This window comes from Dipodomys ordii, unplaced genomic scaffold (assembly GCF_000151885.1).
Source record: "Dipodomys ordii isolate 6190 unplaced genomic scaffold, Dord_2.0 Scaffold196, whole genome shotgun sequence".
Taxonomy (NCBI): domain Eukaryota; kingdom Metazoa; phylum Chordata; class Mammalia; order Rodentia; family Heteromyidae; genus Dipodomys; species Dipodomys ordii.
In genome coordinates, this window is record NW_012267412.1 from 1524192 (window position 1) to 1546951 (window position 22760).

At 43.5% G+C, this 22760-nt stretch overlaps 1 protein-coding gene across 2 annotated transcripts; it reads left to right on the forward strand.

Moving 5' to 3' along the window:
• The first annotated feature begins 4806 nt into the window (after positions 1 to 4806).
• On the forward strand, positions 4807 to 13866 carry Ahsg (alpha-2-HS-glycoprotein). 2 transcript variants are annotated; one of them, XM_013034781.1, is made up of 7 exons: positions 4807 to 5019; positions 7876 to 7986; positions 8532 to 8616; positions 9154 to 9317; positions 11034 to 11135; positions 12668 to 12751; positions 13561 to 13866. In XM_013034781.1, the coding sequence occupies exons 1-7, from the start codon at positions 4807 to 4809 to the stop codon at positions 13864 to 13866; spliced, it is 1065 nt and encodes a 354-aa protein (XP_012890235.1). The 2 variants fall into 2 exon arrangements, with proteins under 2 accessions (XP_012890235.1, XP_012890236.1); XM_013034782.1 differs by having other exon boundaries at positions 7876 to 7965.
• The last annotated feature ends 8894 nt before the right edge of the window (positions 13867 to 22760 follow it).

Below are 22760 nucleotides of genomic sequence, written 5' to 3' on the forward strand. Positions count from 1 at the left end.
TCTTTCTTTCTTTCCTCCTTCCTTCCTTCCTTCTTTCTTTCTTTCTTTCTCTCTCTCTCTTTCCCTTCCTTCCTTCCTTCTTTTTTGTTGGTTGTGGGACCTAAACTCAAGGCCTGGGCTCTGTCTCTGAGCTTTTTTGCTCAAGGCTAGTGCTCTACCACTTCGAGCCACAGCACCACTTCCAGTTTTCTGGTGGTTAATTGGAGCTAAGACTCTCACAGACTTTCTTGCCCAGGCTAACTTCTCAATCTCAGCCTCCTGAGTAGCTAGAATTACAGGTGCAAGCCACCAGTGCCTGGCTTTTAGAAAGTCTTCTTTAGAGTAGACGGTCTTCTTCCAAACAAGAGAGTCTGGACAATTTCCTCTCATCTCTTACAGGATAATGTAATGCCATATACAAAGATCAATCTGTTCTTGGTACCCATTTCACATCTAAGATCAGAAGTCCAAATGGTATCAATAACTAGAGCAACAAAAACTTCCCTTGAAAGAAGAGAAAGATTTGATCAAGTATAACCTTGTTGCGTTTTGGACTTCCATCCTTCTTACTCCCCATGGCTAGAACCAGGATGTAGCTAGGAGATCTAGAACACATAACTGAAGGAGGACAATCCTGAGAGGAAATATCTCCTGTAGCTGGACGCCTTCACCTCTCCCATGCCCCACCCTTCTCTGGCACTCTTATTTCAATTGTAAGTCCTCAAATGCAGCTTCCTAAACAGGGAGCAATCGCCCCAGGTTGGTCATTGTGATACAACTCTTTTAGCCTTTCTGTCATTGGGCCATGCCATTCAACTGTGCTGCATTGGCACAAAACCAAAGGGCTCTTCCAATTGAGCTGGGGGGATGAGTTATGGAGCAATTGGTGCTAACTAATATTCCTTAAACCCTGATGAGCCCTGGGACAAAGGGTAATTTTCATTGTTGATTCATATTTTTTATCAGAGAAATAAATCCAGTCTATCTCCACAGTACATTATGATCATTCATGCGATAACCGTATTATAATTTCATAATATATAATTTCACATATCGGTGTGTCCAATGGGTTGTGATGAGCTCCTTGGGGGTACGTAGTGTCATCTCTGTGTCCAGGCACTTAGCTTCACAGATCGTAGGTGTTCAATCAATGTTTGTTCATTGAATGTATGAATGAAGAAAGAGCAGGCTATCAGAAATTAAATGCCTAGCTTTCTCAGGGACTAGGCCCTTTAAGAACCAGAAAGGGCAGGGCCAGGAATCTGTCCAATGACTTACACCACCCACTGCGGCTTTCACCCTTCACCAACCGATCATTTTTCAGACGTTTGCTGCCATGCCATGTTCAGGTTCTGGTGTGTAAGAGTCTGGGTGTGTGGCTGTCAGCTCTCATGCTGCCTGACGTGAGATTTTTCTTCTTCTAGAGACTCATTGGTTAGAACAGAAGAGAATTTATAGTCTCCAGGAGGCAGTAGCAGAGTGGTGTTATTGATGGCAGAAATCTCAAGATGGCAGCTGAAGAGAGCACCAGGGTGTCTGAATTTGTCAAAAAGGCTCTTCACCAGTGAGTCTCTAGGATACGCAATGTATTTGAACTAATCCAAGGTAGAAGTCAGTGATTACAGCTATCAGTCCGAAGCAAAGACAAGAAGGATGGCCTTCAAGTCAGGGCTAATGTTTTCAAAGGCCAGTTCGGTCAGTGATTCTGCCAGTGAACTTGTTCCTAGGGGAGCAGGATCGAGTGAGAAGGGTTACAAGCCTGAAGAAGGTGACTTCCTAATGCGGGCACCATACTGTTTTCCCAGGCTTCAAGGAAGAAAAGTGGTGGCAACCTGTGGAGAGAAGACATGTGATCTGGAATAGAGAACACCTGATCTGGTGGGGCAGGGAGGACTGTTCTACTATGGATTAAAGCAAGATTAATTGCTCATGGCGGAGCAGCCGGTAGCTGTGCCTGAAGACAGCATGAGATGAGTTTCCTGGTGGAAGACGCCAGCCGGGGCCTTTGCAGCTCATGTAAAAGTGGGCACTGCTTTCCACCCTCTACTATAATTTATGCATTTGCACAAATCACCACGTTTATTTCACACTAGTGTTTCTTTTATCCTTCCTTCCCTCCTTCCCTCCTTCCTTGCTTTCTCTCTCTCTCTCTCTCTCCCCCTCTATTCCTTCCTTCCTTCCTTCATACTGGGACTTTAACTCAGGGTCTGGGCTCATCCCTTAGCTTTTCCACTGAAGTTCTGGCATACTACCACTTGAGCCACACTTCTACTTCCAGCTTTTGTCTGGCTAACTGAAAATAAAAGAGTCTCATGGACTTTCCTGCCTAGGCTCTTTGAAACACGATTCTCTGATTCTTAGTAGCTAGGACAACAGGTGTGAGCCATTAGTGCCTGGCACCTCAGGCTTTCCACTCCTTCCCTGTCCTGTGGCTTTACTTAGAAGCAGAGCTTCTTCTGCTTAAGGCGAGCTCTCTATCACTTAGCTATAAGCTGTGAGCTCCACTTATTGCTTTTTCTGGTAGTTTAGTGGAGATAAAAGTCTCAAATACTTTTCTGTCTGGCTTTGAACTGTGGTCCTCAGATCTCAGCCTCCTGAGTATTTAGGATTATAGATGTGAGCCAAGGCACCTGGCTCTCAAGATATTCTTAACCTGAATACTGAACCTGGGGGATGAAGCAGGAGAGGCAGGCCAAGTGTATAGGAAATCACACATTTGAAATGACTGGATTCAATTATCATGAGAGAGGACTCAGAGTCAGAATTCAATGGAATGAATGAAAATAACCCATGTTAATACACCTGAGCTTATGGCTTTTAAAAGGTAAGCTCAATAAACATTTATATAGTTTCACAATATTTAGTAATGCCCATATTGAGTATCATAAAAGAGAAGCATGCCCAAAACTGGTGGCTTACCCTTCTAATCCTAACTACTCAAGAGACTGAAATCTGAGGATTGTGATTCAAAGTCAGCCTGGGCAGAACATTCCATGTGACTCTTATCTCCAGTTAACAGCAAAAAGCTAGCAATGGAGGTATGGCTGAAGTGGTAGAAAGCCATCTTTGTGTGAACAATAAGTCCCAGTATCACACACAGGGACATACACACCACAGAGACATACACACCACATATACATACACACATATGGCTTATTTTCTGCCTCTATGTGCCATAGCCCTCTCTTTGAGAGAATGTGGGGACTGACCACCTGGGCCTCTGCCCTTTGGTTCCACATAAGTCTACGTGTAGCTGGAAGTAGGTGAGGAAAAGTCCCTAAGCCAGTGACTCTACTTTGTCATCATCCTTTGCCACCTACAACAGAATTCTGCCCTCTACAAATCAATATTGTTAAGTTTCTCTTTAAGGGGCCTTTCTTTAAACAAGGAGAGAGAGAGAGAGAGAGAACATGTTTTTTCCCCCTCTGAAGCAATAGCAAATCATCAAACAAATCCACCCCCTACAGTGATGACCTCTAAATATTTGAAGAACACATTAGCCTCCATGTTAGGTCTTCTTTGTTCCAGACTAAAACAAATCCTACCATGATACTTCCCAGACATGTCATAATCAAGCCCACTCTCCTTAGGGATTGTCAAAGATCCCTTAAAAGGCAGTGCCTGCAATAAAGAGCTTCACCCTGTGTCAGGTGCTGGTGGCTCATGTCTGATATTCTAGCCACTCAGGTGGCTGAGGTCTGAGGATCATGTTTTGTAGCCAGTTCAGGCAAGAAAATTTGTGTGACTTTTATTTATAATTAGCCACCAAAAAGCCAGACATGGAGGAATGTCTCAAGTGGTGGTACACCACTAGCTTTGAAAGAAAACATCAACTGAGATCTTGAATGCCTCAACTCAAGCCCCAGTACCAGCAGAGAGAGAGAGAGAGAGAGAGAGAGAGAGAGAGAGAGAGAGAGAGTCTTGTGTTCTGATTACAAAGATACCCCATCATTCTGCTAAGGCTGAATGAAATACATGTATGTATGCAGTATTGGACTCCAACTCAGAACTTTGCCAAATGAGTGGCTGTTTAGCCAGAACTCCCCTCCTCTGTATTGGCACTGGCAGGGACCACAGGCCTACTGGTGTCAATTACAGTCAGCACTCAGAAGGCCCAGAGGAGCACCTGTCTATGCTGTCATACACAAGGTCTTGCCAGTGACGTTTGCAAAAAAGATAGATTTTCTAGCCACCCCCCCCCACCAACATAGAACCCCCTTCTTTTACTTCTACTCCCAAGGTGAGACAAATAGCATTCTTCCTTCTATTCTCCAAGGATCTTACACAAGATCTAAATTGTCGTATAGCTTTGGTGTGCCTTGGTCCTATCTGTGGACCTTTCCCTCTAGGGCACCTCCTGAAGGAGACAGTTCTCTCACACCAGAGGGTTAACACATTTTTAACTCTCCCTCACCCCACCATGGACCCAGGCATGCTCAGAATGATCCCTTAGTGGCAGACCCACTACACTCCGGGCTGACTGAGTCCGTCTCATGCCCTCAGCTGCCTCTTCCTCTCTTTGCTGCTGTTTCCGTCATCCAAGCAAACTTTGGAGCATCTCCCATGCAATGGCATTGACTTTGGTAAATTTCTTGGGAATCATTGATGTGCTAACCTGTTTGCTTTTCCAGGGTGGATATTTGCAGGGGTTATTTGGAAGCAGAACTGAAATCTCTTGGGTCCTTATGCAATTCCTTCAGCGGGCTCCAACAGATAAATAAAGGTCCTCTCCCCCTCTGTTGGTCTAGCTCTCCAACCAGTGTACCTGCTTTGGTCCTGAAACCTCCAGACATCTGCTCATCAGGCAGGGCGTTAGTGGGGGCAGTCATGAAGTCTTTCATCTTGTTCCTTTGCCTTGCTCAGCTCTGGGGCTGCTATGCAGCCCCATCTTTTATAGCACTGGCCTATAGTGAACCACCTTGTGATGATCCAGAAATAGAGCAAGTAGCTGCATTTGCCGTGGACTACCTCAATAAAAACCTTCTTCAGGGATACAAGAATGCCTTGAACCAGATTGACAAAGTGAAGGTGTGGCCTCGGGTAAGTGAGCCTGCTATGAATAATACATATGTGGAACCCAACCCAGTGCCTCAACGACCAGTATCTTCCATCACAAATCAAATGGCAGTGGGGAACTCTGATTTCTTCCTAGGAGCAAAGGAAGGACAAAGCAAAAGGCAAGAGAGGAGGCATTTGATGTTGCAGACATAGATCTCTCAAAGAGGGGACTGGGTGGAGGGTGGGGTTACATGAGGGACAAGAAACCACTTCAAGGATGTTTTGCAGGCATAAGCAGAATGGTTTGCATGGATAACTAGGAATATTAGGGCCCAAGAGAGCAACTTCTATTTGCCATGTTCTCATTGTCTGAAAAAAAATCACTTGCTTCTCTTCACTCCCATCTATCTCTGATAAAAACTGAGAACAACATTTGACAGCTGGCTATCATATGCCAGACCGTTAGCCCCTCTCTTCCCTGTACCAGATATTTGAGGCAGATGATAGGCTATCCTTTTTTTAATGTAAGAGAAAGTAACATTCTCTCTCTCTCTCTCTTTTGCTCGCTTGCTCGCAGTCATACTATTAGTAAGTAGTCTGGTATTTGATTCCAGACCGGGGTTCTTTCTCTACAGAATTCACCTCCCTAAAAGAGTCACATCCTAGAGAGAAGTCTTGACCTAAATAGGATTCACATCTCCACATGGTAGACAAGAAATTAATTTGACTAGTAGTTAGTGATGATAAAGAACAGCCCCAAAAATGTGCCTTGGGGATCAGTTGAGAAGTTTGGAAAGGTGGGAAAAGAGGGTAACTGCTCATTTTGAAATAAAATGCTTTACATTTGATTAAGGATATTTCTTTTCAGCAAACATTCAGTGTCAGGTACTCTGATATATTTGATATGGAAAGTATTAGACACTAGACCACTAAAATTGCCAGTAGTTGGTTGCTTTTGGCATACAAAACCCCTATATGGTTCCACATGATACAAAGGTGAGAAAGACTGTGTTCACCAGAGACTTACAATGTTGGAGGAAAACCAGGTACACAACAGGATGCCTGGATACTGGCATCTCATCTCACAAAGGGATGGCATCTCTGAAATCAGGATTTCCCTGGATGGATTTAAGAGCAATGAAGCCACAGGAAAATATACTAATGGTATAGTAGTATATATATATATATATATATATATATATTAGTATATATATAGTAGGAACACTGATTAGTTCAAGGGAAATAAGCATACCACATGCATTCTTGAAAGAAAAGGCAATGGGTGGGTGCTGTGATTTTTCACTAGGGCAAAACTGAAAGCTCACTCTCCTTGTGAAACCCAATTACACCCAGATCCCAGTTACCGAAGCTCTGAGTCTCTTCAGGAAGTCATTTTGGACATACTAGCACATCATCATATGCTTTCTGCCAGGGTGGGAGATTCTGAGGCTTCAGATACTAGTGGTTTGGGCAGAATTGAAATGAGAGACAGAGATGGGTAGAGGTTTTCCAGGATTTCTGGACAGTCCAGGGTTTGAAGATAAAATACATAACCACGTGAACTGAGAAGAAGTACTTTTAAGAGTTCAGCAAACTTCCTAAATTGCCTCTATACTACTGATAGGTGTTAGCTAATATCAAAGTAAATTTGATGTTCCTCTCATGACCAGCAGGAGGCAATACACACAAGCTCTGTTTATCCTGGTATCTACAAGCCGAAAAACAAAGGAAAAGTCCAGATCTATCAAGCAACAAAAAAAAACATTTAAGAAGAAAAGACATTCAGAAAAGGAAGGCAGAATTAAAAGACAAGAAGAATGAAGTTGAGGGAAGGATAAAGAACATAAGAAAAAGAGAGTAAGCTATTATCCTATACCATCTGACTACAGCTTGGATAAGAAAATCCTAAGCCAATGTTTTCAAAGCAGTGCTTTGAATATTACATTCGTGTCTACATTCTGCAGGCATCAGTAGCTCACACCTATGCTCCTAAGTACTCAAGAGGCAGAGATCTGAGGAGTATAGTTTGAAGCTGGCCTTAGCAGGAAAGTCTCTGAGACTTTCATTTCCAATTTACCAAGCTGGAAATGGAGGTGTGTCTTAAGTGGTATAGTGCCAGCCCTGAGTGAGAAAAGCTAAGGGACAGTGCCCAGCATACACACACACACACACACACACATACTCACACACACACACACACACACACACACACACACACACACACACACACAAAGCATCAATATTCATTTGTAGTTTTTTTTTTTTTTTTTTTTTGGGTCCGGTCGTGGGGCCTGAACTCTGGGCCTGGGCACTGTCCCTCAGCTCTTCAGCTCAAGGCTAGTGCTCTACCACTTGAGCCACAGCGCCACTTCCGGTTTTCTGGTGGTTTATTAGAGATAGGAGTCTCACAGTCTTTCCTGCCCGGGCTGGCTTTGAACTGTGATTCTCAGATCTCAGCCTCCTGAGTAGCTAGGATTACAGGCGTGAGCCACTGGCATCCAGCCCGGCTTTTTTCTTATGTGGTGCTGAGGAATCGAACCCAGGGCCTCATGCATGCAAGGCAAGTGCTCTACCACTGAGCCACCTTCCCAGCCCCTCATTTGTAGTTTTAAAATTGTACTTAGAGTGAAGACCACCACCCACATGGCTTCAGCCCTTGTCTAAGCCAATATCTCTTCATGGCTTGAAGCACCATTTAGCGCTTGCTCACATAGAAAAAACATGGGTTATGGTCTTGATCCGAGACCAGTGCAGATCTAGATGAGCTGAGAGTAGGAAAGACTTCTCTTCTCCCAAAGGGTCATGGATTTAAACACAACAGGAACTCAAAGTCGGGCTGAGGAGACAACATGGAAGACCACAAGGTAGGCAACTCAACTCTTCATTCTGTCTTCACAGCGGCCCTTCGGAGAAGTATATGAGATTGAAATTGACACTCTGGAAACTACCTGCCACGTTCTGGACCCCACGCCCTTGGCAAACTGTCCCGTGAGGCAGGTGGCCGAGCATGTGAGTGCCCTTCTTATGGTGGCCAGCTCTACTTCCATTCAAGGGAAAGTAGATCCATTCTCTTCAACTGGCTGGTTGTCTTTTTGACTAGCCAGAAAGCAGTTCTTAAAATTATCTTTAGCCAGGTGATGGTGGTTTACACTTAGAATCTTAGCTATTCAAGAGGCTGAAATCCAAGGATCATAGTTCAAAGACAGTCCAGGCCAGAAAAGTCTGTAAGACTCTTACATCTAATTAATCACCAAAAGCCAGAAGTAGAACGGTGGCTCAAGTGATAGAGCACCAACTTTGAGCAAAACAGTTCAAGGACAGTACCCAGGCCCTGAGTTCAAGCTCTAGTGCTAGTGCAATAGATCAATATCCATTGCATGCCACCTTCCCTAAGGCTGATTTCTACAACAGTTTACTTTCTTGCTGCAACCCTCCTTGAAAGCAGAGTATGATGCTTCAAGGTGACTTCGTTAGAGTCACCTCTGACAACCACGCCTGGGGAGCAGTGAAGGGCAGAATGTGCTTGGGCCCTCATTACACGGTCTCTTCTCCAGGCAGTGGAAGGAGACTGTGACTTCCATGTGCTGAAACAGGATGGCCAGTTCTCTGTGATGTCCGCAAAATGTCATTCCACTCCAGGTACAGATTATTCTTGATCTTATCGCTGTTGTCTTGTAGAGAGACTGAGGAAGGAATCTGAATAATTTTGAGCCCTAGTAGTTCTAGTTACTTTGTCAGTGAAGAAAAGGAGAAGCCAAGCTTCTTGGACAGTGGGATTTTTTAAAGCCACTGTTTGTAAGGGTTGTTCTCATTGGAGACGACAATTGTCCCTTTATGATAAGGACTCTCCTGGAAACTTCAGCATGACAAGGCCACTTGAAGATTATGAAGGAGACAAAAATCCTGACATAGATGGGTCCCATCTTAGTGTTTGCTTATTAAGAGAAGCTAGGTGTGGAACATCAGTGGCTTATGCCTGTAATCATAACTACTCAAGAGGCTGAGATATGAGGATTATGGTTTAATGCCAGCAGGAAAGTCTCTAAGACTCTTATCTCCAATTAACCACCCCAAAAAAGCCAGAAATGAAGGTCTAGCACAAGTGGCAGAGTGCTAGCTTTGAATGAAAAAGCCAAGGGACAGTACTGGCATCCCAGGGTTCCCCTTTCTGCCCAGACTCAGCCGAGGATGTGCGCAAGGTGTGTCCAAACTGCCCTCTGCTGGCTCAACGCAATGACACCAGAGTGGTGCACGCTGCTGAAGCCGCCCTGGCTGCTTTCAACGCGAAGACCAACGGATCCTATTTCAAGCTGGTGGAAATTTCCCGGGCTCAACTTGTGGTAAAGACTGAGATTCGCTTAGTAGATTGGGCAGTGGGTGGCACATGGGAAATACAAATGGTGAAACAGGGCTCAGGGGGAAAGCAGGTGCAAGGGCAACAACCAGAGGGCAAAGGAGGGTGTTGGTTGGGAAGGGGAAAATGGTACCCAGGGGTGTGAGGATGCTGTGTCGTGAGCGTTGCCTGAGCTGAGCTTCTCTGATATGAAATGGCCAGATGCTGTAGATAAGCACAACCTGACTTCTCTGGTTCTAAACAGTGCCAGAGTCGGCCATCCACACACACAGACACACACACACACACACACACACACATGGTATCTTGTGTCCACTGATCTCCATACACTGACCAACCATGGCCTCCATCACCCCCAGCTCACACCGACAGATGTATAATGGCACAATCCTACTGTGCCTTTTATTTATTTATTTATTTATTTTTGTTGGTCGTGGGGCTTGAACTCTGGGCCTGGGCGCTGTCCCTCAGCTCTTCAGCTCAAGGCGAGCGCTCTACCACTTGAGCTACAGCGCCACTTCCGGTTTTCTGGTGGTTTATTGGAGATAGGAGTCTCACGGTCTTTCCTGCCCTGGCTGGCTTTGAACCGCGATCCTCAGATCTCAGCCTCCTGAGTAGCTAGGATTACAGGCGTGAGCCACCAGTGCCTGGCCGACTGTGCCTTTTAAATCAGTGAGAAAGTAAAAACCTAATTGTGCTACTGACCCTTTAGCATGTTGGAATGTAATAGCATTGGAACATCTTAAGAAATCTGCCTATCTGGACAACACCCATAACATACTTGGAAAATACATTAGTATAGCTATGTTATATTTCTGCTCACCAAAACATGCTGTTCTCAGAACATCACCATCTCAGATGGATACCAAATAACAGATATCTTATTATTGTAAGGGTCCAGAGTCTCCAAGGAGAAAAAGAAGAAGAAGAAAAAGCACAAGCTATGTTTTTCATACTGTCATTTTGCACTTGACCCTTCCATGTGCAATAGATAAGGGAGGGATCATCTCTTCACTTTCCCACTCTGTCATGGAGTAACCCAAACTCTGCGTCTTCAATTAAAACCACTAGCTGGGTGCTGTGGTTCACTCTTATAATCCTATAATCATAGCTGCCTAGGAGTCTGAGATCTGAGGATCAAAGTACAAAGCCAGCTCACACAAGCAGGTCCTTGAAGCACTTAACTTTAACCAGCAAAAGGCTAGAAATACAGGTATGGCTCAAGTGATACAGTGTCAGCCTTGAGCAAAGCCAAGCAAGAGCACAAGGCCCGGAGTTCAAGCCTTAGTACTGGCATGTGTGCTTGCGTGCGTACATGTGTACCCCTCCCCAACAAATAAGTACAGCCCCAAGAGCCAGGGGGTATGGGGGACAGGTTAGCTATTCCTGTCTCCATAAAATTGGCCTCCAACTTTTCATTTCCTGCCTGAGAACTTAAGTCCAACATAGATGATGGGCAATCTGTATTTAATCCTCCATCGTGGAAGAGCCAACTCCAATCTCTATAGTGTAAATGCTTCAGAACACAGTCCCCAGCAACTGCCTAGGCCAGCCATTCTAGAACCACACACTGTGGTCCGTGTGAATGGTTGTACCTAAAGTCTTATGCCACAGTCCCTGCCGCTTCCCTCCAGCTTTTCCACCCTGCCCTCCTCACTCCAAGTCTTCTTGCCTCAAGTGCATTTTCAATTGTTCTCACTAGCCTCTCCCAGTTTCGACCTTTGTGGAGTTTGCTGTGGCTGCCACTGACTGCGTTGCTAAAGAAGTCACTGATCCAGCCAGTTGCAAGTTGTTGGCAGAAAAGGTGAGTGGGCCAGGCCTTGAGGGTGTTACCCATGCTAAGCTGGTGGTAATGCACAGCATCTTTATGCAGTTTGTATCTTCAGAGTGCAGGAAGAAAGTAACTGTAAAATCTCTGCTCCCTGTGGGAATCATGCCAGACCCTTCTCCAGGGCCTCACGTTCCCCTGGAAGACCTGTCAGCCTGCATGGAGGTGCATGCAATTGGGGAAAAACTGTTTCCTAGTGAAGCACAGTCATAACCTGGCTGGAGATGTGAATTACACATTTCCTAGACACTTCTCTAATACAAAATCATTCAACTCTTTCAGCAGTGATGGCCACTTGTGGGAATTTAGCCTAATGAATGTGTAAGAAGCCAAGTGCTGGTGACTCATACTTGAAATTCTAGCTACTCACCAGACTGAGATCTGAGGATCATACTTTGAAGCCAGTTCAGGAAGACCAATCTGAGACTCTTATCGCCAATTAAGCAGCCATAATCTGGAAGCAGAGGTGTGACTCAAATGACAGAGCACCAGCTTTGAGTGAGAGCAGGAGGCCCTGAGTTTGTGTCCCAGTACTGGCACAAAACAAAAAGAGTGTCTTAGAGATGTTCGACAGAAATATTCCTATGAAAATGACCTACTATAGATAGCAAATGATAAAAAAAGAAAAAAAAATCTCAGCGACCAACAGGAAGGTGTAATTGATAATCAGTAAATGGAATACACCTGTGAATAGAAAACTATGGAGGATTTGATAACTGATAGGAGAAAATGCTATTTGAGTAACTGAAAACCCCTGGACATAAGGCAGTGTAATTACAATGGTATCAGGTTTTATTTTATTTAGTGCATATGCTATTAGAAAGAAATATGTTAGTGATAATATCAGCTTTGTCTAGGTAATCACCATTTTTGGAATTGAATTTTTGTTCTCATAGCAATTCTCTATTTTCTGTTATATGTAGAATCACATTGTGTATATATATGTACATATGTATAGTATGCATATATGTATCTATATGTAATCACATTGTATGTATGTATCTATCTCTTTAACTATCTGTCCTAGTGATAGAAACTCTCCAGTCATAGCTAACTGTAACATTCTTAGTTGTCCTATCTAGCCAGATAGATCTTTTAAAAGTAGAAACTATAAACTTTAAAGCCTTTTAAAGTAGAAATAAATTTTAGCCAGGCACAGATGGTTCATGCCTGTAATCCTAGCTACCTAGGAGGCTGAGACCTGAGAATCACAGCTGGAGGCCCATCCAGGCAGACAAGTCCAGGAGCCTTGTCTCCAAATAACTACCCCAAAAAGGTAGAAGTGGAGTTCTAGCTCAATAGATAGTACTAGCCTTGAGAACAAAAAAAAGCTCAGGGAAAGCACCCAGACTTTGGATTCCAGCCTTAGGACTGGCAGAAAAAAAAACCCACAAAACAATACAAATTAAAGTTTATTTGCCTTGATATGTTATAGTACCAATAAAACTAAAGAGAAATCTACCTTGTACATGGATTCAAATAACTTACTCTTCTCCCTCTGGGGACAGCAATATGGCTTCTGCAAGGCATCGCTCCATGAGAGACTTGGTGGAGAAGAAGTTTCAGTGACCTGCACCGTGTTCCAAAAACAGGTAACAACATTATGGGTATCCCCACTCACATCTTCACAACACAACAACCCCTCAACACTTAGGTATTGGGTGTTAATAACAACAGGGCAACTGCTGTCAAACCTTACATGACCCTGGGGTTCATGGAGTCATCATCCACACAGGGAGGTTTCCACCAGGTCTTTCTTTCCTCTGTACTTATGGTTGTGGGACAAAACTTACACTTGTGTAAGTGTACAAGTTCACCTTTTGATTCATGGGTGGTAGGCAGGTCTGCCATCAGCCCCTGGAAACTGCAGGTATAGGTGATATGTGACTGAGGTGCTTCTATCAATGGACAGGTTTGTGTTAAGTCTGTGGTGTCAAACATAATCTTAGGAGACCAGGCTCCATAGTTAGCCCTCCCGTGACCCTCTCATGACAATCCATTGTGCTTACATAGTTTTTTTTCTCCTCTAGATTCCTTGCAAAAAAAAAATACAGCTGGGGGCTGGGGCTCACAGCCTATAATCCTAGCTACTCAGGAGGCTGAGATCTAAGGATCACGGTTCAAAGAAAAGTCTGTGAGGCTCTTATCTCCAGTTAACCACTAGAAAACCAGTAGTGGTGCTGTAGCTCAAGTGCTAGAGCACTCACCTTGAGCTGAAGAGCTGAGGGACAGTGCTCAGGCCCAGAGTTCAAGCCCTATAATGGACCAAAAAATCATTACAAATTGAGAGGGTGTACCCCAGAACTGTAGGAAACCTTGTCTGATTCATATTCATTCATTCTCTCTCTCTCTCTCTCTCTCTCTCTCTCTCTCTCTCTCCTTCTAGCCTGTGGTCCCACAGTCTCAGCCAGATGGTGCCAACACAGCAAACCTTCCCTCTGCAGATCAAAGTCCACCTGCACCGACTCCCGCTGGGCCACCTGTAGCTTCGCTGGTGGTGGGACCGATGGTGATGGAAGTTCCTCAAGGGCCTGCAGTGGGCGGGACCCACCATGACCTGCGCCATACCTTCTCAGGTGTAGTTTCGGTGGAGTCAGCCTCAGGAGAAGCTTTCAATTCAGAGAAAGCCCCTCAGGTGACCCAACTTGGTGCTGCAGGCCCAGTGGTTCGCCATTGCCCAGGGAGGGTCAGATACTTCAAGATCTAGACTAGACACAACAGAATAAGAAGTTAGGGCAAAAAGGATGTTGCCACCATTTTTTCCAAGTCTGGGCATGGGTGGAAGGGGGGTCTTGTCTTCTGTCAAAGCAAGTGACACAGGAGTCTAGATGAATATCAAGTCATCTTGATATTTATTGTCTTCATTCCTCATTGGGTTGAAGCAGACAGGTGACGGTAGCAGACAGGGTGGCAACGTCACCATCATTGTTTTTATATAAACTACTGCCATTATGTTCACTGCCCTCTGGTTGACCTCATGAAATCAGTTGGAACTGTAACTTTGAAAGGTGCTCTGACCAAGCTTATATCTGCCCGATAATAAAAATGCCTGAAGGACTAGAAGGTTCTAAGCCTCCTTTGTCTCAGATCAGTTTGTACCCTATGATCTGTTGTTCCAACCATCACACAAATGTCCTCACTCAAATCTACATGAAGATATAAACAAGTAAACAAACAAACAAAATCAGAGGTGAGCCTGTGTTCAGGGTATAAGACTAGGATCTGCTCATAACCCATAACCATGTCCTTATAAGAAACAATGTTGGGCTGGGAAGGTGGTTCAGTGGTAGAGCGCTTGCCTTGCATGCCTAAGGCCCTGGGTTTGATTCCTCAGCACCACATAAGAAAAAAGAAAAAAGCCGGAAGTGGTGCTGTGGCTCAAGTGGTAGAGTGCTAGCCTTGAGCTGAAGAGCTGAGGGACAGCACCCAGGCCCACAGTTCAGGCCCCACAACTGGACCCCCCCCAAAAAAAAAAGAAACAATGTTTTTGGGTTTTTTTTTCATTTGTAGGGCAGAAAAGATTGCTAAAGGAGAGCCTGAACTTTGTGTAGACAAATCAATCACTTGTTTCCCCCATTCTCAGGTAAAGAAGCATCAGGTAGTTGGAACAGGAATCTCACCTTAATTACCTTTGTTCATTATTTATGTTCAAAATACCTGGATACTTATGGCCTGTAATCCTAGCTACTAAGGAGGCTAAGATTTAAGGATCGTGGTTCAAAGCCAGCCTAAGCAGGAAAGTCTATGGGACTCTTATATCCAATTAACTACCAAAATATGCTGGCAGTGGAGCTATGGCTCAAGAGGTAGAGCACCAGCCTTGAGCAAATAACCTCAGGGATAGTACTCAGGCCCTGAGTTCAAGCTCTAGCATTGGCCCCCCAAAAAATTAAATTTAATTAAAAAATACCCATCGAGTGTACTATATAGCACATATTGTTTTATTTTTATAATATTTATTTATTTATTTATTTTGGGTCCGGTCGTGGGGCCTGAACTCTGGGCCTGGGCGCTGTCCTTCAGCTCTTCAGCTCAAGGCTAGCGCTCTACCACTTGAGCCACAGTACCACTTCTGGCTTTTTTCTTTTTGCTTATGTGGTGCTGAGGAATCGAACCCAAGGCCTCCATCACTGTACTTCCAAATGTCTCCAGAATGTCTTCATCTGACTTAGCAAGGAAGTTTTCATTATGTTTGGTTTTCTCTAAATGAGGATAGTAGAATAACTTCTTCCTCTACATAAGCATAAACTAAGAAAAATTAGTTTTCAGGCTGTTAAATCTATGGCTCTTACAGCACACTTTTGCATGCTGTCCTGTACTTTTCCTCTTTTTCCTCTCTCTTTCCTTTCCTTTCTTCCTCTCTGTCTTTCTCTCTTTCTTTCTCTCTCTCTGTACCAGAGAAAAGGAAGAATTTTGAACTGGGGTTTAGGAAAGGGTTTTTCAGAAGAAAAAGAAGAGGAGAAAGAAGATGAAGAAGGAAGAGGGGGTGGAGGAGTAGAAGGGGGAGGGGAAGGAGGGGGAGGGGGAGGAGGAGGAAGGAGAAGAAGAAGGAGAAGGAGAAGGAGAAGGAGGAGGGTTGGGAAGGTGGCTCAGTAGTACAGTGCTTGCCTCGCATGCATGAGGCCCTGGGTTCAATTCATCAGCACCACATAAGCAGAAAAAGCCAGAAGTAGTGCTGTGGCTCAAGTGGTAGAATGCTAGCCTTGAGCTGAAGAGCTCAGAGACAGCTTCCAGGCCCACAGTTCAAGCCCCACGACGACGACAAAGAAGAAGGAGGAGGAGGAGGAGGAGGAGGAGGAAGAAGAAGACGAGGACGAGAAAGAGGAGTGGGGGGAGGAGAAGTAAGAGGGGGAGGTGGTGTTTGATATGGGCCTAAGCACATGGGGAGCAGCAGGAACCTGCATGGGCCAAGCAATCTCTTGTTCAGGTAAGATGTAACAGTGAGATGGGTTAAAACATAGTTTGTACAGTAAATAAGGCAGAAGAAGGACACTGTTGTTCGAAGACTTAAATCCCACGGTATAGACTCAATACTTTATCCCATTCATTCAGATTGTTAAATGCCTTATGTGTCCCTGAAGTACAAATACAAAACAAAAAAAATATGTTTTGAGTGTTTCGTTTGTTTGGGAATTGAATCGGGTCTTACTCATCCTAGTTCTACCTTGGAGCCATATCTCCATCCCCAAAGCAACAAAATGTTCTAATCCGGTGGAGGAGGGGAGAGAGGGAGGAAGAGAGATTGTTTGCATGTCTTCGTTAATAATTTATTTGTGGTTATGGTTTCGATGTGAAATGTTCTCTGAAAGCCATGTGCAAAAGGACTGGTCATTATTTGGCGCCATGGAGAGGTGGTGAAGACTTTTCCAGGTGGGGCCCCATTGGAAGAAGTAGGTCACTGGGGGTGTGTCTTTGAAGGGTACACTTTATCCCTGGCTGAATCAGCTTCCTGCTTCTTGTCATTGCCATTCCCTGACCTTCTGGTCTCTCCCTCTTCATTGTTAGTCCTTAGCTCTTTGATTCTCTTCCCACTGCCACCTTCACCTGGCCATTATTCCAGATGAATTCATTATCTCCACTGGCCATAGTGGCTTCTGTCCTGCTTGACCATCCTGAGTCTAAGGATCAGTGGCCAGCCATAGTGACTGCCTTAGTCCCTGATCACCATTTTTCTCCCAACTCAGTTTCTATTTATTTATTGTCTGTCATGGGGCTTGAACTCTGGGTTTGGGCGCTGTCCCTCAGCTCTTCAGCTCAAGGCAAGCGCTCTACCACTTGAGCCACAGCACCACTTCCGGTTTTCTGGTGGTTTATTGGAAATAAGAGTCTCATGGACTTTTCTGCTGGCTTTGAACTGCCATCCTCAGATCTCAGCCGCCTGAGTAGCTAGGATTACAGGCATAAGCCACCAACACCCGGCCCAACTCAGTTTCTTTTTATGCCACTTTGAAGAACTACAGCCCAAAGGCCAAATCCAACTTACTGCACAAACAACAGGAGTGATAGAAATTATTACATATCTTTCAATTATGACTCTGAATGATCTTAATTCTCCACTTAAAAGACACAGATGTCAAGCTGGATTTAAAAATAAGAACCAACTGCTTTCTGCCTACAAAAAAAAATGCACCTCACTGCAAAGGAAAGCATAGGTTTAAAGTGAAAGGATGGACAAAAATATTCTAAGCAAATTTAAACCTAAAACAAGAAGATGCTATACTCATAATCAACAAAGCAGATTTCAAATCAAAGGCAAAAAGAGAAAGTCATTTATATTGATAGAAAGTACCATCCAGGCCCAGCTCTGGTGCTTAAGCCTGTAACTATTCAGGAGGCTGAGATCTGAGGATCATAGTTCAAAGCCAGCTTCAGGCAAGAAAGTCCATGAGACTCTTATCTTCAACTAACCATTGAAAAATGGAAGCAGAGCTGTCGCAAAGTGGTAGAGTGCTAACCTTGAGCAAAAGAGCTTAGGGACAGTGCCTTGGCCCTGAGTTCAAGCCCCATGACTGAAAAAAAAAGCACCAACCACTCAGAGTATATGACAATATAAACATACATGTACCAAATATCAGTGCACTAGTAGACATAAAGGTACAGGTAAATCTCAGAACATTTATAATGATGCTTTAATATCCATGATCAGCAATAGATATGTCATATAGATAACAAATTCACAAAGAAACAGTAAAATTAAATTACATTATACATCAAATGGACTTAATAGATAATTTAAAAATATTTAAACCAATATTTACAGAATGTACATTCTTCTCAGCAGCCTATAAAACTTTCTCAAAACAGATAACATTTTAGGACATAAAGCAACTTTTTTTTTTTTTTGCCAGTCATGGGGCCTGAACTCTGGGCCTGGGCGCTGTCCATCAGCTCTTCAGCTCAAGGCTAGTGCCCTACCACTTGAGCCACAGCACTACTTCTGGCTTTTTTCTTCTTATGTAGTGCTGAGGACTCGAACCCATGGCCTCATGCATGCAAGGCAAGCACTCTACCCCACTGAGCCAACTTCCCAGCCCCATAAAGCAACTTTTAACAAATACACAAATGTTGAAATAATTTCTCCCACTTTATCAGATCATAGTAGAGCAAAGTTAGAAATCAGCTGCAGTAGGAAGGGTAGCACATATGGAAATTAAACAGGCCTTTGATGATCACTAGGTCATCAAAGAAGTAAGAAAGGAAATTTAAAAATTCCTAGAATCTCGCCGGGCGCTGGTGGCTCACGCCTGTATGCCTAGCTACTCAGGAGGCTGAGATCTGAGGATCGCAGTTCAAAGCCAGCCTGGGCAGGAGAGACCGTGAGACTCCTATCTCCAATAAACCACCAGAAAACCGGAAGTGGCACTGTAGCTCAAGTGGTAGAGCGCTTGCCTTGAGCTGAAGAGCTGAGGGACAGCGCCCAAGCCCAGAGTTCAAGTCCCACGATGGACAAAAAAAAAAAAAAAAAAAAAAAATTCCTAGAATCAAAAATTAAACCGCAACATACCAGAATCTGTGGAATATAGTCCAAAAGTTTCCAAGCAAAAAGTACATAGCTATAAATTAAAATATGAGAGAGATCCAAATAACTTAATGACATACTTCCAGGTCTTAGAAAAGTATGAACAAATTAATCCCCAAATTGCCTTGGGAATAAATAATAAATATCAAAGCTGAAAATAATGAGACAGAAACTAAAAGAACAATTAAAAGGATAAGAAGCTGAAGCTTCACAGCCTCTCCCTAATCTTTGAAAAGGTTTTCTGTTTATTCTGCTTGGGATGTTGAAATGAAGATCATTTCTTGATGGTTTATATACTGCTTATGTGAATTCTATTGTTATAATATTTATAGAGCAAATATAGCAAGTTATATCAAAAGCTTTAATCCCAGGGGTTGCTTTAGATCCAGTGATTCCATTTTGAGTCATTTAGTCTTAGAAAATAATTTAAAAAAATGATAATTAAACAAAGATTCACCCATAAGAATGTTAATTGAAGCATTGCCTATAACAGGCGAAGGTGGGCTTAAGCCTGAAATTCTAGCTACTGAGGAGTCTCAGATGTGAGGATCCCAGTTCTAAGACAGCTCATGCAAGAATTCTTTGAGATTCTTGGGCTGGGAAGGTGGCTCAGTGGTAGAGTGCTTGCCTTGCATGCTCGAGGCCCTTGGTTCGATTCCTCAGCACCACATAAGCAAAAAGAAAAAACCGGGAAGTGGCACTGTGGCTCAAGTGCTAGCCTTGAGCTGAAGAGCTGAGGTACAGCGCCCAGGCCCAGAGCTCAGGCCCCACGACCGGAAAAAAAAATTAAAAAAAAAAAGAATTATTTGAGATTCTTATCTCTAATTAATCACCAAAAAGCTGGAAGTGGAGCTGTGGCTTAAGTGGCAGAATACCTGTCTTAAGTGAAAAAAACTATGGGACAGTGCCCAGTCCTTGAGTCAAGCCCCAGAATCTGCACACACACACACACACACACACACACACACACACACACACACAGAAATGATCTGTCTTACAAGGAGAATAGGTTTGAACAATTGAATTAGCAATTAATGGGTCACTATTGAGTGATTAAGTTGTAAAAGTGTTTTTTATGTTAGATGTTTATAATCTGTTCTTAACTTTTAAAAGCAAGCTACAACATAGTATGTATAACATTGTGCTGCTTTTATAAAAATGAGTGAGATATATACATAGAAAGAAATCTAGAAGGATATCCATTAACGATTAACAGTGTAATAAAATAGGCTCATCTTCCTATTTGCTTTCTTTTTTCCTATAATATAATCAGTTTAGTGATATTCACTTTCTTTTCTTTTCTTTTTGGTCTAAGACTGGAACTTGAACTCCATACTGTCATTCATTGCCTGGTGCTCTACCAATTGAGCCATGTCTTCAACCCCTAGTGATATCTTTTCTTTTAGTTTTAAAAATTAGTTTTACATATTTATAATGTACCATGTGATTTTTTTGTTTCTTTGTATGTTCCTTCCCCATGTTACAACCCCTGTTTTCACTGTATTTGATGTTGGTGCCCTGTAAATTGTATATACACTTCTCTAATTTAGGGAGGGGAAGGGTAAAAAACAAAATACTTAAATAGGGATACAGGTTGACCCACTGTAACAATGAGATGTACAAAACACTATGTTGAAGACATGTACAAAACACTATGTTGAAAAATGAACTTTCCAATTGGGGGGGTGTAGTTGTGGAGGTGGAGGTGGGAGGGAAGGGATGGTAGGGGAAAAACAAAGGAGGAGAAAATGTACTCATTACCTTGCTCATGTAACTGTAACAGTATTTTTACAATAAAAACATATAAAAATTAGTTTTATTTCTAAAAGGTAATTTTACACAAATAGTCTTGAAGGAAACAGGTGATATCATTTTAGTGATATCATTTTAATGAGGAGGATAAAACATTCCTATGTTTCTACTTCCACCCATCATTATTGATAAGCATAAATATTTTGAACAAAAAAAAAGAAAAGAATGACTAATTATTAAGACTTACAGGGAGTGTAACAGTAGTAGAACAAGCATGTGCAAAGTCCTGAGATCTTCCAGAAATTCAAAAAAAAAAGAGAAAAAAGATATACTACTGGTTGGTGTGTGTCACTTACATGGTGTGTGTCACATGCATGGTTTTATCAATACTCACGTCTACATTCTTTATTGGCAACAAAACAATGCTAGAGAAAAAATTATACTTAGAGACACACAGCTAGTGACAGATTGCATCCAGCAGGTGTACCTACCTGGGAATCTATCCTTTCCCATACAGACCACAGCTGAAACCCCCACCCCCCAATCCCTACTCCTCCAGGAACAACCACCTCTGGAACCAGTGCCAGCATGGGAAGTGGGAAAAGAAGCCAGCTCCTGAGGTCACTGTCCTCTGATGTAAGCCCCACAGAGGCCAGGAACAATTTCATAAGCGGAAGCCAGATCAAAGCTGTGGGGGCGTTTGCCCTGTAGTTAATGGATCGTGATGGAAGATCTGTGGTGCACAAGTGTATTCACTTAGAAGCACACTGATCTGGGGAGTTTGGGGTTTGATCTCTGGCTGGATGTGTGGTCTCAGGAAGGTTCTCTAATTTCTCAGGACAAGGGTGACACCATTTCAAGAAGGGGAGGGTTGACTTATTGACTCTCTAGGGAACCTTCCTCTGAAACTTCGTTCATTTTATGACAAAATATGTATCACACCACATGTAGACGGAAGTGGGGACAGGAACAACTGCTTCTGGTATGTGAAAAGTCCCAGGGCCACCAACCCTCAATTTTTTCCCTATTCTTAAGATAAAGAAACAAGTTCTCAGAAAAATTTCAAAAATAATTTTCAACTTTTTGAGTAGCTTTCTTTTTTTGGGGGGAGGAGGTCCGGTTGTGGGGCTTGAACTCTGGGCCTGGGCGCTGTCCCTCAGCTCTTCAGCTCAAGGCTAGCGCCCTACCACTTGAGCCACAGCGCCACTTCCGGGTCTTTTTCTGCTTATGTGGTGCTGAGGGACCAGGGCCTCATGCATGGGAGACAAGCACTCTACCGCTGAGCCAAATTCCTAGCCCTCATTGCTGTATTTTTTGTGTGTGTGTGTGTGGGGGGGGGGTCCAGTCATGAGGCCTGAACTCTGGGCCTGGGCGCTGTCCCTCAGCTCTTCAGTTCAAGGCTAGTGCTCTACCACTTGAGCTACAGCACCACTTCCAGCTTTTTTCTTTTTGTTTATGTGGTGCTGAGAATCGAACCCAGGGCCTCAGGCATGCAAGGCAAGCGCTCTACCACGGAGCCACCTTCCCAGCCCCTCTTTGTTGTATTTTTTTTTTTTGGGTCCGGTCGTGGGGCCTGAACTCTGGGCCTGGCACTGTCCCTCAGCTCTTCAGTTCAAGGCTAGTGCTCTACCACTTGAGCTACAGCACCACTTCCGGCTTTTCTCTTTCTGCTTATGTGGTGCTGAGGAATCGAACCCAGGGCCTCAGGCATGCAAGGCAAGCGCTCTACCACGGAGCCACCTTCCCAGCCCCTCTTTGTTGTATTTTTATAGTTGCAAATAATCTATTTCCAAAGTATTCAACCTCCATTATCCTCCCTGTTAGCCAAGCCTCCTCCTACTTGTATAGAATTATGTTTCTCTTTCCCAACTCCCCAATTAGGCTAGAGATCAATAGCTTTCATTGAGTTTCTCTGTGCTGCCCTCATATATTTGCATTGTATTATGAAGTTATTCACCCTTTCTTTTGTTCTTCTTCCTCCTCCTTCATCTCGTAAGTAGTTCCTTAAGTTGATTCACATTCTATGTTCAGCCATATAAATAATTATTTATATGGATAGCTGTGTATATGTCCATGAATAAAAATGTCTTTTATGTCTAGCTTCCACATAATTAAGTATTATTGTTTTGATAGGTAAAACTTAAACTTGATTCCAGAAAAAACTACAAAAAATAGTATTGGTATGTTTGAGTAATTTTTGTCTTCTATTTACATTTCGAATTTTTTTTTTTGGTAGGTCCTGGGGCTTGAACTCTGGGCCTGGGCGCTATCCCTCAGCTCTTCAGCTCAAGGCGAGCACTCTACCACTTGAGCCACAGAGCCACTTCCGG

Excerpts from the sequence above, each read along its gene's own strand:
- Ahsg (XM_013034781.1), top strand. The coding sequence starts at position 4,807 with ATGAAGTCTTTCATCTTGTTCCTTTGCCTTGCTCAGCTCTGGGGCTGC. Across the intron at positions 7,987-8,531 it reads TGAGGCAGGTGGCCGAGCAT|GCAGTGGAAGGAGACTGTGA; the intron begins GTGAGTGCCCTT and ends TCTCTTCTCCAG. Across the intron at positions 9,318-11,033 it reads TTTCCCGGGCTCAACTTGTG|CCTCTCCCAGTTTCGACCTT; the intron begins GTAAAGACTGAG and ends TGTTCTCACTAG.